Below are 13,263 nucleotides of genomic sequence, written 5' to 3'. Positions count from 1 at the left end.
TAAACGTTCTTCTAATCTTGCTTGAACTCAAATCATGCCTAATTTACGAAATTTAATTTAAATTCATGCCTTAGCTAAATTTAGCTACTTATTCATGATTAACCTACTGTTGATAATCTTGAAACCTTCATAACTAGTGAATTAACCCGTTTTGCCAAACCGATTCATTAAAGACTAACTTATGTTATTTTTTCTTATTCCAATTATTATTCAGTAATACATGAAATAGCTTAAATACAATCAACAAAAGGAACAAAGAAAAAAGTGAAATTAAAACTTCAAAATTTCATTCTTCATATTTATTCATGCTTCCACATTATTAGCTTGCAATAGTTAGTATTATAGTCGTGTACCTGATATTGGAAGCAAAAGAAAATAAAGATGAGAATCAACAGCAGTAATAACAATACAGCACAGCAACAACAGCCCAGGAACAGATTTGCAAATCAAAATAAAATCCAGAAACACCGACAACAAACAACGGACAGAAACCAAGGGAATTTTCATGTTTGAAAGGCTAATTAATGTTTAACCCTTAATTTCTAAACCCGTATATCAGAATATTTGTCAGGTGTGTACTACTCTCTCTTCTAATTTCCAGCTCTCTTTTTTATTTGTATTTTTTCTTTTCTTTTCTTTTTCTTGAAAGTTTTAATATTTTTCGGAATTTTCTTTCTCTCTTAAATATTAAGCTCTTTTTTTTCTCTCTCTCTATCTGTCCGTCCTCTTCTGTGTCCCCCAAAAATCTGATCAAGTTCTTTTATTTATATCTCATCCCAAAACCCTTTAATCAATTAATAAATCAACCACTTTCTCCTACCAAACTCATTATCTTCCCACTCATCCCCTTTTAAATCCACTACCTAATATTTTGTCCCCCACTACATTAAATAAATATATCAAACCCCAACCTATTATCTTTTGTCCCCCATGCCTAACATAAACAATTATATCACTCATACCCATTACATTTTGTCCCTCATGCTTAACATAAAGAATTACAAAATGTACAATTCCTTAACTACCCCTCCGACCTTATTGCAATTACCATTTTACCCCTGAACGTACTGCAATTTACCAAACCACCCCCATCAGCTATAACCAATTCATCTAATCAATTTCAACCAAAATACAACAAATATGACCAATTTCTAAACAATTTTCAACAACAAATTCAAACTAAATGATGAACAACAAAGAAACACTAAAATTTTGATTGAACAATATTTTTAGCAACAAACAAACCTACTTTCAGATTCAACAACAACAACAACAGACAAGTATATTCAGATTTCTAAATTCAATAATCATTTGAACTTAAAATTAAATCTAACAACATTACAACCAACAATTTCTATATTAAAACTAAACAAGATCATGAAGCAAACTGAAGAAATAATCATAAATGATAAACAACAAACAAGAAAATCAAACTTATACTAATTTCGGATTCAAGAACAATCAAACAAAGTATGAACATAAATGAAAAGTTTCAACAACAATAACAAGCAAGTTTTATTCAAATTCGAATTAAGCTTAAACAAAACAAATAAACATATTCAAATCACTAAACTTCAAATAATCAATTGCTCTTTTTTAATTAACTCCAATAAAATTATAACAAAGATACATGATTAAAAAATTAAAAACCAAAACATAACTTCTCATTAAATCACTAAATTAAAGATGAACTTTAAACAAAATGAACACGAATTTAATCTACAACAAACAACGGATTCAAACGATTTAAACTAACATTCTTTTATATTAACATTAAATCCTTTTAAATTAATAAAACAAACTGAAAAATATTTAATTGAATCTTCAACTTAAATCTTAACAACATTATAATTAAACTAATCAATTTTTATCTAAAAATAAATAAGAAAAATGAAACAAACTTTTACTAATTTCAAATATGAAAATATCAAACAAATTACGGACGAAATAAAACTTAAACCTACTAACCGTAAATGACCAACGACGAACTCGAACGAAAACAAATCTGCCCGGAAACAAATATTGCACCAAAACCATTTGAACGGACAAACAAGGAGAAGTAACAGACAACAACAATCAACGAGCTGTAGCTTGCGTCGCAGCAGCAGTACGAGCTGCCATGGACGACGCAGCAGAAGGAGCAGAAGAAGCAGACGACGCAGCAGCAGCGGATGGGCAGCAGCAGCGGCGAGGAAGCAGCAACGCGAATGGAGACGCAGCAGCGCGGCACAGTAGCATCGACTTGCCGGAGAAGAAGGAGCAACGATGGATGTTGGTCGGAGCTAAGGTAGCATGACGAAGAAGATGAAGCATCTGGTTGCTGCTGGTCGTTTGGGGACGACAATCATGGCAGGGCTGTGAGACGACACTGCACGCAGAAGCAGCTCACGTCGACGAACTTGTGGTCGTCCATGGCAGGGCTGTGCGACGTGGTCGTGGTGTTGATCCAGTGGTCGTGAGGGCGGAGAAGATGAAGCAGAAGCAGTTGGGTCTGGACGTAGCAAAAGCAACAATGGTGAAGTATAAGAAGTAGGAGTCGCATCGGCGAGCTGGGATTGTTCGTGGTTGCTCGTTGACGATGGGTTGTTCGACGACTAGCGAAGGGTGGTCGATGGAGGGGTTGTGCGCTTGTGTGAAGGTGAGCAGCCATGGTTGGCTATGGCAGCCATTAGAGGGGAAGGGTGACGGGCAGACATGGGAGTTGGGTGGTTTTGAGATTTTGGAGAAGAAGAAGAAAGGGTGGGGGGCGGATATTTTAGTTTAGGTTTTTTTTGAGTCTTTTTTTTTGTTTTGTTTTTGTTTTGTTTTGGGAAAAAATGAAAAATGAAGAGGGGTTGGGTATTGGGGTTATGGACCAGTTCGACCCGGTTTGAAATGGACCGGGTCATGGGGAAGGTTGGGCAATTTTTGGGCTTGTGGTTTGAATTTGAAGAAGAGGCCCAATCCGATTTTTCTTTATTTTTTGCTCTCTTTTGTTCTTTTATTTTTCTAAAACTAAATTATTAAAATACTTAAATTATTATTAAGAACTAAATTAATTTATAAAAGAGCAAATTAACTCCCAATAACAATTAATGCATAATTAAGTAATAATTAAGCATAAAATTGTATATTTGGACATTAAATGCTAAAAATGCAAAAGATGCCTATTTTTGTAATTTTCATTTTTTGTAAAACAAACTTAATTACTAACAATTGTAGAATTAAATCCTACATGCAAAATGCGACATATTTTTGTATTTATTTATTAATTTAACAAATAAACATGCACAAACAAATACAAATTATTATCCAAAAATGTCACAAAAATTCTCAAAATTACACACCAAGGAAAATCATTTTATTTTGAATTTTTTGGGAGTAATTCTCATATAGGGCAAAAATCACGTGCTTACACCTTGCCAAGTCATTCCATGATGTAATAGAATTAGCTGGTTCTACCTTCGGCCATCACTTTGCTTCGTCCAATAGAGAGAACGGGAAAAGTGTGAGCCTCACATAGTCTGGAGTGACTCCGTTAGTGATGTAAGTATCACTAATCTCCAAGAAATTCAGGATATCTGTTGTGGATCCTCGTGTGGAAGACCCATTAACTGCCCATTCGCATGAGGTAGTTGGATCATGCTCTGTTTTAGCTTAAAGTGCCCAGTGATTCTGGGCTTCACAATGCTAGAGGTAACATTAGCAATGCTGGGCATAGCCATCTCCTGAACAACCATACGTTGCTCCTCTTCCATGTTCACAGGAAATTGAACAAGTGCATGAAGATTATTTGTATCATTTACTTCCCTCAACCTCCTATGAAATGTTCTTCAGGTTCGGGATCAAATCCTTAAAGTCTGTCCTGACTTCTGACCCTGCGCATTCAATCAAAGTTCCTGAGATCAGAGTAACAATCAAGTAATGTTAGACTTGACGAAATAAACAATGAAAGCAAAAACTAGAGAGTAGTCAATATTCAAGTCCCTGTCAATGGTGCCAAAAACTTGTTGCTCCCAAATGCACATGCAAGTATACGTGGTCGTGCAAGTAATAAAATGATAAGTCGAGTGTCGAACCCACAGAGACTTGTATCAAGTATCCACTAAATTCACCAAGATTGTTATTCAGTCGAGCCAATTTGAGTTCAAGAGTTTAATTATACTAAACTATAATTCTAAGTAATAACTAAATTATCAAGCAACAAAACAGTTGTTGTGTATTCAGTAGAGACAAATATTCCAGGGTTGTGATCGATTCACCAATCCTATTATGTTCTAGTTAACTCTCCCCTTCATACAATTCACTCATGGTTGCTAATTAATCGAACAATTGCTCTCATAGCCTTCTTTCGAAGTACTACTCGCTTATTCAAAATAGATTAACACCTATATTCCTATGAAATCAATCTATTAAGAATGCATTAAGATTAAGATATTTAATTAAGCATGGTGACTAGGTATATTCCTATCCTAACCACAAATCCGCCTCCCTCCCAGAGTTAAGATCGTGCTCTCTTTAATTCTTCTCTAATCTAAACATGGCTTTCCCAAGCATAGCATAGATAGGAAATAGAACCTAGCTGTTGGACAGAAAATTAAGCAATTAATCACAGAATTGAAGAAACAACCATATATTGGTGAATTATAATCAAGGTTAAGTCGACATTAAATATCAATATTCATGTCTAAATCACAACCCCAGAACTATGGGTTTTAGCCACTCTTGATAGTATCAAACAAATTCATAAGTGTTGGATAATTAAAAATACTAAGAAACGATGAAGAAATCTGAGATATCCTTGCTCCGGGATGTTCCTCGTGTGTCTCTAGGTCTAAAGTGTGTCTAAAGTTCAGAAAATAACGTTTTCCATGTATTTATACCAAGTAGGGTCGGACCAAGACAAAATCTCCTTTTCCTAGCTGAAATAGGAAAACTTGCAAACTTATTGCTTTTCATGCGTTGCCCAATGCGTCGCACTAATGCCTTTTCATGTCAGAACACAAAAAACCCAGCCTCTGAACTTTAGAGATTTCTGATAAAACTTTGCATAATGCGTCGCACAGCGCCTCGCACTAGTGCATTTCTTCAGCAGTTGCTTCTTCCTTGAATTTTGACGTCCAGAATTAATTCTCGACCCCCGAAAACGATCGCGGCTTCAACCCTTGAGCTTTTACTCAAACTTCAAAGTGCCACATAGCTCGAATTAGTTCCAAAGTTCAGAAAATAATATTTTTCCATGTATTTATACCAAGTAGGGTCGGACCAAGACGAAATTTCCTTTTCCTAGCCGAAATAGGAAAACTTGCAAACTTATTGCTTTTCATGCGTCGCCCGGTGCGTCTCACTAATGCCTTTTCCTGTCACACCACAAAAAATACAGTCTCTTAACTTTATAGATTTCTGACAAAACTTTGCATTAATGCGTCGCACAGTGCCTCGCAATACACCACACTAGTGCATTTCTTCAGTAGTTGCTTCTTCCTTGAATTTTGACGTTAAGAATTGATCCTCGACCCCCGAACACGATCCCGACTTCATTCCTTGGGCTTTTACTCAGACTTCAAAGCTCCACATAGCTCGAATTAGTACCACAACATCTCCATTACTCAGAATCACTCCTACAAGGCATAAAACACACAATAAGTGAAAAACACTTGCGATTAAAGATCAAACACAATAAAGGTGCAGTAAATTAGAGTGCGATAAGCGACTAAAATATGCAATTATAGCCTACCATCAGAATCCCACATCGACAAAATACGGGAGAGATGCTGGCTATATAAGTAGACAGGCCTTAGACTCTAGTGACGCGTTTTAAAGTAGTGCGGGCCTAGGCCCGAAGCGGACAATATCACTAGTAAGTTAGGCTGTTACATATGATATCTGAGTCACTCCGCATGCAACCTTGAACGGTGGTAGGGTAAATCCATGAGGGGGTGTATATGACACCCTAGGCGAATTCCAAATCGATAAAATACGGGAGAGATGCTGGGTATATAAATAGACATGTTTTAGACTCTACTGACGTGTTTTAAAGCCGCGCGAGCCTATTTTCAAAGCGGGCAATATTACTAGTGGATTGGGCTGTTACATATGATTATAATCCCGAATCCATAAGGTTTAAATCCTAGCTCCGCCTCTGTTTCTGGTATTTCAACTTCACATAAGCTATATGGAGTGTAATACTGAAAGCTGAATGATGTATTAGTTATACATAAATTATCTTTATAATGCAAAGTTTTATACTGAAAACTGAATATTGTATAGGTTATACCGAATTATTGACTCGGATTATTGTATAAGGAAAGAGCTATGTCACTCTTATCAGCTAGAAACATATCCAGGCTCCATCACAAACGTCAGAAAATATTCCATCTTTTTTTTTTTTCGTCTACTTACCAATTACTAGTAGTCGTAGATAACAGTTGGATACAAAATGGCCGGCTGCTAATGTTGCCTTTCATATAAAAATTACCCACTCAGTCACAATTTGTTATTACTATATAGAAAAGCAAAGGAAATGAATAAAAAATTAATGGTCATTCCTTTCATATACTTCACTGCTTGGCCTGCCATTAAATCTCATTGGACATATTTTCAATGCTTGAGCAGAATGCTTACCATCTAAATTTTAATTTGTATGTCATGAATTTTCAATGGCTTCTAGTAATTTGCATCTGCATTAGCTCAAGCTATGGCCAGCAATTCTATGATTCAACCTCATGTTTTTCTAATATCAGTTCTCCAGGTACAAGATATACTTGTACTTCTCTAAATGATTCTTGTCAAACATTCTTGATCTATAGAACTAATCAAGATTTCACAACAATATCTGATGTTTCTTACTTGTTTGGTTTTTCTCCTGATGTACTACTCACCTTAAACAATGTCACTTCGTCGTCACAGATTCTTGAAATTGGTAGAGAGGTAATTGTTCCAATTCAATGTTCTTGTTTAGGTGAATCCTTTCAAGCTAATATTAGCTACCATTCACCTACAAACACAAAATTCGACGACGTTGCTTGTGGAGTTTTTGAAGGTTTAGTTAAATCCATTACACTTTTGGAGGAAAATATATCCAAGAAAACCAATATTTCTGATGTCAATTATGATATCAAAGCTGGTACAGAGTTGCTAATGCCTTTGAAATGTGCATGTCCTGGTAAAGTTTTTGATGTTGGATTAAAGTACCTTATCACATACCCTTTTATTTCAGGAGATGATACAGGAAAAGTAAGTGAAAAATTCAATATTTCTATTGAAGATATATGGGGTGCTAACCATTTAAGTTTTAATCCCACTGTATTTTCAAATACAACAATTTTAGTTCCCTTGAGAGGAGAACCCTCTATTAATTTCAGCATACATGATTCTGATTCTCCTACTCCTGGTTTTTTACCAACACAAATGATAGAAAAATCATCCAAAAACCTGAAACTAAAGAAACTTTACATTTCAGTGTCAGCTGTTGGTTTTTTCCTGTTTGCTGCAACTTTAGTTGCTTGTGGTTTATATATAAGGGCCATAAGGAAATTCAAGGCAGAGAAAAATCGTTCTTCGATACATAAAAGCTCTGTTACTTCAGGTTCAACACCAAGAAATTCCCCTCCAACGACTACTAGAAGTTCCACGAATTCGTGCTTATCACCTGATTTACTTGCAGTAATAAAGTACTCTTTGGGGGAGTACAACATAGATGAATTGAAAAGAGCGACGGATAATTTTAGTGAAGGAACTAAGATAAGTGACAATGTATACAAGGGTTGTGTTGATAATGCTGAAGTATTGATCAAGAAAATAAGATTTGAGGACACAAAACAAGTAATTGATGTACACTCAAGAATCAATCATGTCAATATTGTTAACCTTCGAGGTGTTTGTTATGGCGAGGATGACATTTCAGGATCTTATCTTGTGTTTGAATATTCATCAAATGGAACATTAAGGGATTGTTTGTCAAACTCCTTAGCTTCTCTTAGTTGGCATAAAAGAACTCAAATTGCCTTTGACATTGCCAGAGGGTTACATTACTTGCACTTTTGCACTATTCCACCTTATACACACATGAACATAAATAGCAAAAATATCTTCTTGACTCCGAATTGGAGGGCAAAGCTTGCTGTTTTTGGAGCGAAGGCTGTCATTGGAACGACGAATAAAATTGGAAGTATTGGAAGTCTTGGGGGCTGGATTGCCCCCGAGCATCTAGTACATGGCTTAGTGTCTGAAAAAGTGGACATTTTTGCATTCGGGGTAGTATTAGTCGAGCTGATATCGGGAAAAGAAGATGTTGATGGGAATTTTTTGAGGTATTCAATTACATTTTTGAGAGGGGAAGCTAATGAAGGAGGATGCTTCGAACAGTTGAAATTTTTCATTGATCCATGCCTTAGGGAAGATTACCCTTTAGCAGAAGCATTATGTTTAGTTGTTTTAGCTAAAGCTTGTATTGAAGATGATCCTCTTCATAGGCCATCTATGGATGATATAATTAAAGTTCTTGCTAGAATGGTATGATTTTCTTTAGCCGAGGGTCTACATTTAGGCAAGGATCGATAGGGCCTCCACAAGGTAGGTGTAAGATCTGCGTACGTACTAGCTTCCACAGACCCCACATGTAGAAATACAATGAGTATGTTATTGTTGTTGCCAAAATTGTATGATTTCAGAAATATATTCCATTCATCACCATATGCAATGTTAGTAACACCAATTAATTGTACTTGCCCTAGTCAAATATTAATGTCTCTTTGTAGCTACAGTTTTCACTAGATCTATGAATTCTTGCTTTCAATTTGTATTCATTTTTATGAATCCAACTTCCTTTCCATCACTAAGGTACAGTAAGATAGTTCGCATCTTCAAAGACATGTCGTCTATTTCACCGAACCTCTCTCCGAGACAGTGCGCATATCGTTATATCTTTCGTGTGGATCGAAACTTACCCGATAAATAATTTCGCTACCTTAGGATAATTATAGTTACGGCCGTCTTTCAGCGGAGTGACCTCCATTATTCCTAATATGATTTCTAATCAAGAAAGATGAAACACATGCAAAATCTTCCGTAACATTTCAAGGGAATGCTACTAATGGAACATATAGGAATAATAGGTCCTATTACTGAATATATATTCATTGATCGATCTTTATAGTGTTTGTTGAATTATTCTTGTCAAACATTTTCACTTTCAGATTAAGGTCAAAATTTCTAAATTAAATAACCCTAATATCATAGCCAAAAAAATAAAGTAAATAGACCTCTATGCATATGATAAGATATAGTAAAAATTATATTCCTTGCACTGTCAGTAATATAAGTTAAATCATCTGATTTTTGTAATAATGCAAATTATGCTTTGTTGAGCTTCAATAAAGACAAGGGAATTTTCTAATCCAGTTTTGGAAGGAACAAATGGCTATATATATCTGTTGGACATATGCATGACTCATAGAATCTTTATTGTGCTTTGCCAATTGTTTGACATAATCTTGTCCAATTGTTAATTATTTGTTGTCTTACTCTAATTAATGAACTTTTCCAACATTTGTTGCTTTTGTGTGGTTAGTAGAATGAGAAATAAAGACAAATATGTCAAAAAGACTGAAAACGAGAGGCATAATATTTACAAAGAACAAGCGCCATTAATTTATTTTGCTACAATCTAATAAATAATAAATAGAACAAAGAAATACACTATATTGTGGAAAATATTCCGACCATGTTTTGAAAATACATGGAAAATAATAGTAGTTTACGGGATAAGGACATTCTTAGCTCATATACTGAACTCAATTTTATTGTATATAAACAAAATCATTGTGACAATAACTAGATATATGGTAAATTACTTCTGAGATTGTAGAGTCATTTTCATTATTCTTTAGGATCATTTGGCCGATAGAGTCGGATCGATCGTTTATTTGTTGCTTGGACTGGTCTTGAATTAGTTTCAGATTCCTGCAAAAGAAAAAAAATGTGATCAAATATAGAGAATTAGCACCCATGGTACAACTAAATGAAGAATGATTGATAACAACAATTTACCAAATATTAGTCATTTTTACAAGATTGAAATATTTGATGCTTCAGAAAATAAGAAGTATTTACATTTTTTTTTCAAATTTAAACTTACGCTCCTATTAGTGGAGTGTTAATTATCGTGACGTATAAAGGAGAATAAAGGGTGATTTAGTCGAATATTTTTATGAAGGGGAGCCTTAGTATAAATAGTAAAATTATTATTGCTATGTGACGAGGAGGTTACGGTTCGAGCCGTGAAAACAGTCTCTTGCAGAAATACAGGAGCTTAGTACACCAAGATATCCTTCTTAATCGAATAGTTTTATGATTAAGGATAATAATATATTTCTTAAAGGGTTAGCCAAAATCTTAAAATGTTACAAAATAATATGGACTGAAGGTGAAGTGTAGCAACTTACGTCATGAACAGCCTCGCGAATTAGTTTCATTTGCTCTCTTGTAACAGTCCTCACCTGAGAAAATATAAAGCAAACGAAATTGAATATTAAACTTCAAATTGATAGTGGCAAAAAGAATAATCACAGCATAGATAGAACGCTAGAGTTTTTAAATTACCTTTCTTACAATAGTCCAGACAACATCTTGAGTGCAAGGAGGAACAGTCAAGGAGCCAATATATCTGTAATATTTTCTGCTACCTAACTTCACTTGTTTTGGATCAATAACTCCAATATTTCTTTCCACACCTTTTGTATGTGCTAGAGCCTTTAAATCATCCTCGATTTGTAACAAGAGATAGAGGCGGAAACAGGATTTAAAGTTTATGCATTTTGAATTTGCAATCGAACTCATAGCTCGTTAGTTACTGGGTTCGCAATTAAGTATTAATACATATTTAATGAATTTTCTAGTACAAATATATCGTCTAAGCAAAAAGTTACTAGGTTCGTCCGAACCCTTAGATAACACCCTCCCTCCGCCCCAGATCAGAGATCGACCATCATAATTTTTTCTTATATAATCTGGTCTATATTTTAATCTATTGTAGCAAATGCTTTATTTTTCAGTTACTAATACCATTTTTAATGAACATTACTGATAATTATTTTCTCGTGACCTAATAATATAAAGATTATGTTACGCTATAGAAGTTAGTTTTTTTCGGAATTAAGTTGTGTTTAGTGAGTGTATGTAATTAATACCATAGACAAGAAGAAATCAGCTCTTCCAATCTTGTACATAATTCCAACCACTGCAGTCTTTCCATCATTGCTTTCATGGACCAAATGAACTTCCAAATCGAACCTACAATTATTCATACACAATTTAGTCACTTTCTAAATATGGAAATTCAAGAATAAAAACAAGGAAATAAAAAGGAAAGTATATGTAATTAATTTATATTATATAATAAGAACCTTCTTCCATTGATGGTATGTTCAGAAGGTGAGTGCCAATGAGCCTGATTGAGTTGATATTGAGTTCCATTTATCTTAATATGTCCAGCTCCACCTTCCCATCTTAACTTCATTAGTAAACAATTATTCATCAAATTATCATATAAGAAATGTATAAAGCAGAGCGAAAAGAAAAATATATAAATCATTCAGAACGTCTCCATATTTAATAAACCATAACGCCCCTCATGATTAATTCAAGGAATTAATACATTTATGGAGGTAACATTTCAGTTGACAAACTCTTGTAAAACTTATTCTAGGAAAGAAGAATGATTAAATTCAAAAAGTAAGTTGATGATTTATTTCCAGATAGTAGGTAAAATAGTAAATAACCACAGACAAAAATGATTGTATATTTGATTAATTTCATGTAGGTTAAGCAGTTGATAGAAAGGACCTAGTTCATCAGTAACCAAAAAAATAAGCATTAAAATTTTGATACCATTTTAATAAAAAAAATTGAGTATTAAAGATTGATAATATGGCATCTAAATATATTGGTTAGAGCATGTAATATAATTAAAATTTTAGTTTTTGTAAGAAAAATAAGCGAGAAAATTTATTTTCTCCCTTTCTATGATACATGCTTCCTGTGGAAATACTTTCTTAACCAAATACCGGAAATACTTCCTGATAATATGGGAAAATATTTTTTTTAAAACAACTTACGTCATACCAAATAGTACAATACATGAACATGCGAAAACTTAAATATAACCGTGAAAGAATTATTTTTCAGAAAATTCTTAGGGAAACGTGCTACCGCTATCTTTCGGGTACATACTGAATAACCTGCTCATTGTGCAATAGCTCGCAATCTACGCAGAAGATGCAATTGTACTAGGGAAGCCCGGTGCAACAAGCTCTGACTGAGGAGGCTGATGGTGAGGGAAATCGATCCCAGATCTCCCCACGTGGAAAACCACTCAGCCAACGTATATGTCTCTTTCTATTAGTTAAAAAACATAGGATAATTCATAATAGCAAATAAAATGACCACCGACTATTTCCATGATTTTTCCTAGTGCAAATTATATTCAATGTTTAATCAGAATCGTTTGTTGAAAAGGACCGTTTGTAATTTTTTTTTGTCTAATTAGATTTATTAATCTCATGTCATTATGTTGATGTTTATGATCTTGGGATAGAATATAAAAATAAAATAAAAAACAAAAAAAAAGAGTTTATCATTATACGTAGATAAGCAGATCGATGGATATATGACTTTGTGAACTCAATGGACAAATGATGCTTGCACTGGTGGTTGAGCACCTCCACCACCAACCCGTAGATTGAGGGTTCGAGTCATGCTGAAGGGTAATTAAGTGAGAACACAATTGATTCTCCTAACCGGGGGAGGGGGTTAAATTTCATAAATGGTCATATAACTATGACTCTTTTTTTACCAAAACCATATAACTTTATTTTCTCACACAAAAATCATAATACTTTCACTAACGCGCACAAAAATCATAAAACTTTCACTAACAACAACAACAACAACAACAACAACCCAGTATAATCCCACTTAGTGGGGTCTGGGGAGGGTAGTGTGTACGCAGACCTTACCCCTACCCTAGGGTAGAGAGACTGTTTCCAAATAGACCCTCGGCATCCTTCCCTCCAAGAACTTCCCACCTTGCTCTTGGGGAGACTCGAACTCACAACCTCTCAGTTGGAAGTGGGGGTTGCTTACCATCAGAGCAACCCCTCTTGTCTATTTGGAAGTGGGGAGTGGGGGTTGCTTACCATAAAACTTTCACTAACTCACACAAAAATCATAATGGTGAGAAAACAAATTTTCGGTAGTATTTTCTTTTTTTGACGTTTTTTTATT

The 13,263-nt window shown here is 34.6% G+C and overlaps 2 protein-coding genes across 2 annotated transcripts; one reads left to right on the top strand and one right to left on the bottom strand.

Annotated features, from left to right (window-relative positions):
* The first annotated feature begins 2,578 nt into the window (after positions 1-2,578).
* LOC104226644 (lysM domain receptor-like kinase 4) lies at positions 2,579-8,499 on the top strand. Its single transcript, XM_070161936.1, has 2 exons — positions 2,579-2,739; positions 6,723-8,499. The coding sequence occupies exons 1-2, from the start codon at positions 2,579-2,581 to the stop codon at positions 8,497-8,499; spliced, it is 1,938 nt and encodes a 645-aa protein (XP_070018037.1).
* A 1,264-nt stretch (positions 8,500-9,763) lies between these two features.
* Positions 9,764-11,698, bottom strand: LOC104226643 (alpha carbonic anhydrase 7-like). Its single transcript, XM_070161935.1, has 5 exons — positions 11,385-11,698; positions 11,169-11,271; positions 10,582-10,743; positions 10,425-10,478; positions 9,764-9,942 (listed from the first exon to the last, which is right to left on the bottom strand). Exons 1-5 carry the CDS (start codon positions 11,570-11,572, stop codon positions 9,859-9,861), a joined length of 591 nt encoding a protein of 196 aa, XP_070018036.1. The 5' UTR covers positions 11,573-11,698; the 3' UTR covers positions 9,764-9,858.
* Positions 11,699-13,263: the final 1,565 nt, after the last annotated feature.

Source organism: Nicotiana sylvestris, chromosome 11 (genome assembly GCF_000393655.2).
Source record: "Nicotiana sylvestris chromosome 11, ASM39365v2, whole genome shotgun sequence".
Taxonomy (NCBI): domain Eukaryota; kingdom Viridiplantae; phylum Streptophyta; class Magnoliopsida; order Solanales; family Solanaceae; genus Nicotiana; species Nicotiana sylvestris.
The sequence above is the reverse complement of the archived record's forward strand: the minus strand, read 5'-3'. Positions and strand labels throughout refer to the sequence as shown.